The sequence below is a fragment of the Phaethon aethereus genome (assembly GCF_964289735.1).
Source record: "Phaethon aethereus genome assembly, chromosome: 17".
Classification (NCBI taxonomy): Eukaryota; Metazoa; Chordata; class Aves; order Phaethontiformes; family Phaethontidae; genus Phaethon; species Phaethon aethereus.
In genome coordinates this window covers 14,505,917-14,511,916 of record NC_138593.1, presented here as the reverse complement: position 1 = coordinate 14,511,916, position 6,000 = coordinate 14,505,917, and the positions used below count along the sequence as shown (strand labels likewise).

At 65.3% G+C, this 6,000-nt stretch overlaps 1 protein-coding gene across 1 annotated transcript in view; it reads left to right on the top strand.

Annotated features, from left to right (window-relative positions):
- Window positions 1-4,082: 4,082 nt before the first annotated feature.
- The window catches only part of KSR2 (kinase suppressor of ras 2), a 69,785-nt gene continuing 67,867 nt past the window's right edge, over window positions 4,083-6,000 (top strand). Inside the window, exon 1 of the mRNA XM_082007515.1 lies at window positions 4,083-4,268. Coding sequence (XP_081863641.1) covers window positions 4,092-4,268 — 177 coding nt within the window. The 5' untranslated portion in view covers window positions 4,083-4,091. The remainder of the gene's footprint in view (window positions 4,269-6,000) is intronic.

Below are 6,000 nucleotides of genomic sequence, written 5' to 3'. Positions count from 1 at the left end.
TTTTTTTCTTTTCCCCCCCCCCCCCCCCTCCTGCTGTTCTCCAGTTAATGGCAGGAACGGCGTCGTGTTTCCAGCACGGGCAATAGTTAAATATCCGGCGACGACGGCCTTCCCGGGGGGAAAATGCTGGACCCTCGCAGCCCCCGGGGCGGCACCAGCACCCACCGGTGCGCCCCAGCTAAAACGCCCGGTTGAAACACACCCAAAAAATCTGTGCACCTACACGGAGGCACCTATACCTATATGCAGGTGAAGTTGAGAATAAAATTGAGAAGGCAGCCCAGCTGGGGGGATCCTCTGCGTTACGGACTGCGCCGGGTTCTCCCTGGCACCCCCTTTTTATTTGTGTCCTGTTATATTACATCATCCTTTTCGTCCTCCTGTCCTCTCGTCCTCTCCCACATTTCACCCCATTTTTCCCCCCTTCCCTCTTTTTCCCCCTTCCCTCTTTTTCCCCCCTTTTCCTTCCCTCTTTTTCCCCCTTCCCTCTTTTTCCCCCCTTCCCTCTTTTTCCCCCCTTCCCTCTTTTTCCCCCCTTCCCTCTTTTTCCCCCCTTCCCTCTTTTTCCCCCCTTCCCTCTTTTTCCCCCCTTCCCTCTTTCTTTCCCCCCCCTTCCCTCTTTCTTTCCCCCCTTCCCTCTTTCTTTCCCCCCTTCCCTCTTTCTTTCCCCCCTTCCCTCTTTCTTTCCCCCCTTCCCTCTTTCTTTCCCCCCTTCCCTCTTTCTTTCCCCCCCTTCCCTCTTTCTTTCCCCCCCGTTTCCCTCTTTCTTTCCCCCCCGTTTCCCTCTTTCTTTCCCCCCGTTTCCCTCTTTCTTTCCCCCCGTTTCCCTCTTTCTTTCCCCCCCGTTTCCCTCTTTCTTTCCCCCCCGTTTCCCTCTTTCTTTCCCCCCCGTTTCCCTCTTTCTTTCCCCCCCGTTTCCCTCTTTCTTTCCCCCCCGTTTCCCTCTTTCTTTCCCCCCCGTTTCCTCTTTCTTTCCCCCCCGTTTCCTCTTTCTTTCCCCCCGTTTCCTCTTTCTTTCCCCCCGTTTCCTCTTTCTTTCCCCCCCGTTTCCTCTTTCTTTCCCCCCCGTTTCCTCTTTCTTTCCCCCCCGTTTCCTCTTTCTTTCCCCCCGTTTCCTCTTTCTTTCCCCCCCGTTTCCTCTTTCTTTCCCCCCCGTTTCCTCTTTCTTCCCCCCCCGTTTCCTCTTTCTTCCCCCCCCGTTTCCTCTTTCTTCCCCCCCCGTTTCCTCTTCCCCCCCCGTTTCCTCTTCCCCCCCGTTTCCTCTTCCCCCCCCGTTTCCTCTTCCCCCCCCGTTTCCTCTTCCCCCCCGTTTCCTCTTCCCCCCCCCGTTTCCTCTTCCCCCCCGTTTCCTCTTCCCCCCCGTTTCCTCTTCCCCCCCGTTTCCTCTTCCCCCCCGTTTCCTCTTCCCCCCCCGTTTCCTCTTCCCCCCCCGTTTCCTCTTCCCCCCCCGTTTCCTCTTCCCCCCCCCCGTTTCCTCTTCCCCCCCCCCGTTTCCTCTTCCCCCCCCCCCGTTTCCTCCTTTTTTTTCCCCTCCTTCCCCCCTCGGCCCTCGCCCTGCTCTCACCCGGGGGAGCTGCCGGTGTTTCCCATCCCGGGGGGGTCCCTCGGGGTCCCCCTTACAGCCAGGCTTGGGGCCACTCTGCAGAGCCAGGGTGGCTGCGGCTTTGGGTCCCTTCCCGGCAGGACAGCGCAAAACCGACCGAAAAGCTAAAATTCCAGTAATTTCTATAAAATCCCTCTAACCCGCTTCATCCCACCCCGCGAAGGGACTTTTTGTAGGTACGGCTTGTCAGCGCGGGGGAGGAAAAGGGACGTCTGCGGTCGTCCCACCACGGGGGCAAGCCTGGGAATGAAAACCTGTGACGAAAAAAAGGCAAAAATCGGCAAACTTCAAATTTTTTTGGCCCTCTCTCGACTCGGGGTGAGCCGACCGCGGCGAGCGCGGCTGGTTTCGTTTGATGGATAAAAGCCGTTTGGCTTGTGTTTTCCGTGGGGTTGATAGGGACGGGGATGACATTCCGGGGAGGAAAATCAAATCTCCGAAGCTGAGGGGGTCGCGGGCGGGAGGAAGCTTTGCTCTGGGCGAGTGGGACGGGACGGATTTCTTCCAGCATCGTCCTGGTTCCGTCTTCCCCGAATCGCTGCTGAGCTGGTTGGCCAGGCTTGGCCGTTCTTGACTGCCTCCAGGTATCTTTTAAATATATCTTTAATTTATATATATAAAATTATATAATAATTATATACAGAACTATTTAATAATTATATAGAAAATTATTTAAAAATTGTATTTAACTTGCACATAAAATTACATATATGGATATATATTTTTATAGAGCTATATACACGTATAATATGTATATACAGCGTTCTATCTACATATACCGAGCTCCCGTAAAGCTTTTCGAGCACAGCAGCCGGCAGAGGGAAAGGCCCTTCTCCAAGGGAAGGGCTTCAGCATCGAGGGGGTCAGTGCCTGCTGCCTGCACCCCCTTTCCTCTCCCTCCCCAAAATATCGGAGAGGAGCGGGGTTCATCCCCTGCCTGGGGGGTTAGCGCTTCTGTAGGGGCTCTGGCAGCTGGGAAACAGAGATCGGGGGGTACGCGTGGGGCTGGGGGGGGTCTTTTGGCTTCTACCCAGCAACCTGGGCGTGAGCGTGGGGCCATCACCGTGGCCTCTGGCCGGGCTTGGAGGGAAGCAGAAGAGGGTCTCTGGGTGCACTCCTTCCCCCCTGTGCCCTGCTGCTGCTCCCCAAACCGCAGCCTCGGTATTTTAAACCCTTTTTGGTGGCTGGAGCAGCGCGGGGGGAGAGGGGAGCGGGGGCAGAGGAGGGGGAGGCACGCTGCGGCGCGGCACCTTCATTTCTGTATTCGGTTTTGCCCCTTTTCGGGCCAAATCCCGTTGCTGGGGCAGGGACCGCAGGGCCCCCTCCTCACCTTTCCCCGAATCCCGCTCCCCCTCCCACACCCCCCGCTCGCCCCTTCCTGCGCCACCCCTGGGGTCCGTGGGGTGAGGCAGGATCTGGCCTGGCCCCGAGCAGCATCGGCCCTGGGGGGCCCTGGGGTGGGAGGGCAGCTGGGGGGCAACAGGCCCCTCCTGCCCCCCCAGTGACATGGCTCCTGCCCCCTTCCTTCTGCAGCGGGGGCTGCAGCACAGCTCCCCGCTGCCCCCCAACATGGCTTCCTCGGGCCTTTGGGGGTGCGGGGCCCCTGCACCCCCTGCCCGCAGTCACACCCGGCCGTGCTGCTCCGCAGAGGCACCCCACTGCACAGGGACCCCCCCCACTGCACAGGGACCCCCCCCACTGCACAGGGACCCCCCCACTGCTCGGGGGCCCCGTTGCAGGGCTCCCCCCATTGCACAGAGGCCCCCCCCCACTGCACAAGGACCCCCATTGCACAGGGGACCCCCCATTGCCCCAGGCACCCCCCATTACACCTGCCCCCCCCATTGCACGAGCCCCCCCCCCCCAATTTCAGCAGGGTCCCCCATTGCACCAGTCCCTCCATTGCACTGGTCCCCCCATTACAGCAGCCCCCCCTCATTGCACCAGGCCCCACAATTTGCGTGACCCCCCCCAATCATTTCAGCAGGGTCCCCCATTGCACCAGGCCCCCCCCCCGCTGCACCAGCCCTCCCACCGAACTGGTCCCCCATTACAGCAGCCCCCCCCCCCCCCCCCGCACCTGCCCCTCCACTGCCTCAGGGACCCCCACTGCAGCCGCTCCCCCGGTGCGCGCTGCCGGAGGGTGCCGTGGGGGGGGTGCGTGTGTGTGTGGGGGGCGTGCGTGGGTTACCGCGCGGAGCGGCGCGCAGCGAGCGCGGCCCCGCCGTGCCGGCGCGCGCCGCCCCCGCCCCGCCGCGCCCGTGGGGAGTGGGGTGGGGGGGTGGGGGGTGCGCGTGTGTGTGGGGCGGCGCTGACGGCCGCGTGGGCACCGTGGGGCCGCGATGCCGCGGGCCGCGGCGGAGCGGGGCTGAGCGGCGGGCGGGGGGAGCGGCGAAGGGGAGGGGGGAGCCGCGGCGGCGGGCGGAGGGGAGGGAGGGGAGGGGAGGGAGGGGAGGGGAGGGGAGGGGAGGGGGGGGCGCGGCGAGCGATGGATGAGGACAAGATGACGAGGAGCGGGGAGCCGCCGCTGAGTCTGCAGAAGGCGCTGCAGCAGTGCGAGCTGGTCCAGAACATGATCGACATCAGCATCTCCAACCTGGAGGGGCTCCGCACCAAGTGCGCCGCCTCCAACGACCTCACGCAGAAGGAGATCCGCACCCTGGAGGTAGGGGCCCGTCGACCCCCCCCCCCCTCAACCCCCCCCCGCCATCCTCCTCCTCCCCCGGCACCCCCCGCCCCCCCCCCGGGCTCCCCCGCGGCGCTGCGGTGTGCCCGAGTGAGGCTGCGCGCTCTGCAGGTGGGGCCGGCCCCGCCACCCCCCACGGCATCCCCCCCCCGGTCCCACGGCATCCCCCCCCCCCGGTCCCACGGCGTCCGTCCCCGCGGGCTGCTACTCCCCCGGCAAAGGCTGCATCCCCCGGCCCAGTTGCACCCCCTCCGCCGGGCTGCAGCCCCCCCCCCCCAGCCCAGCCACGTCCCTGCCACGGGCTCCTGCTTCGGCCCAGCTGCACCCCCCGGCCCAGCTGCACCCCCTCCGCCGGGCTGCAGCCCCCCAGCTCAGTCACATCCCTTCCACGGGCTCCTACCTCCCCGCCAGGCCGCACCCCCCAGCCCCGCTGCACCCAGCTCCTGCTTTGGCCCACCTGCACCCCCAACCCACCTGCACCCTTTCTGCCGGGCTGCACCCCCCAGCCCCGCTGCACCCCTTCCGCGGGCTCCTGCTTCGGCCCAGCTGCACCCCTCGGCCCCCTTGCACCCCTTCCATGTGCTCCCCCAGGCAGCATCCCCCCCAGCCCGCCTGCATCCCTCCCCAGCAGGCTGCATCCCCCGGCCGGGTTGCAGCCCCTCACCGGGGAGGCAGGCCGGCATCCTCGCCCCCGGTTCCTGCGCCGTGGCGATGCAGCGCCTGCCCCCAGACCCTCCAGCAGCGGGGAGAGCCCCGCCGGGACGGGGAGGCTTCGGCGGCCGCGGCGCTGCCGGGGGCAAAGGCAGCGAGGCCGTGCCCAGGGGAGCCCCAGCCCGACCTACTCGTGTTTTATAGACGGGGAAAATACATATATAAGTAAAAGCTGCCGAGCGGGGCCGTGTCCCCTATAGCCCGCAGGAAAACGTTCCCCTTGGCGTGTGCCGGGACCCGGCCGGGGGTGGGTTTGGGGCTCAGCAGGAGGCTGGTGGGCCGGGATGGGCAGTGGGGCTGCCCGGGGCTGAGTGGGACCCCGCAGCCGGGGAGGGAGAAGCGTGCCTGTGACCCCAGGGAGACGCCGGCGGGGCCGAGGCGGTGCGGAGGTGGCCGACGTGGAGCCGGGGCTGTGGGTGGGGGGATTTCGGAGCCCTGCCCCGCTCCGGCCTTTTGGCTGGTGCTTTCTAACCTTGGCCGCTCTCACCGAGAACCCAGACGTGGTGGCACGGCGGTTCCTGTGCTTGGCTGCACAGGACCCCGCTGGGGGTCCCGTAGCCCCTCTGCGGGGCGGCTTTCGGCTCTGGACCGTGACCGAAACACCCTGTCGCGCCGTTTTTGCTCCCGAAGGTCCTGAGCGCAACGGGAGCGAGCGGGCCATGGCCGTGCCGCTCACGGGGGGTACCCTGGGGTTGGGGTGCAGCTCCCCGCGCCGCGTTCTTGCGCTAATCGTGCCATCGCCTCTCCTTGATCCAAGCCCCTTCCCGTCCCACCGCGCTGCGCGAGGGGCTGCGGGCTCAGCCTGGAGCTGTCGGTCCACGCGTGGCCCCGGAGCAACCTCGGGAAAGGGACAGGGAGGTGGGGGTGAAGCAGCGGCGGTTTTGGGGCGTGCGGGAGGCTTTGCGGGGAGCGGGCAGGCTCAAAGACCCTTCAGAAGAGCCGATGCCTGGAGGTGCAGGACTACAGAAGTTTATCCCACGTGGACCGGCGGCCTCGTTAG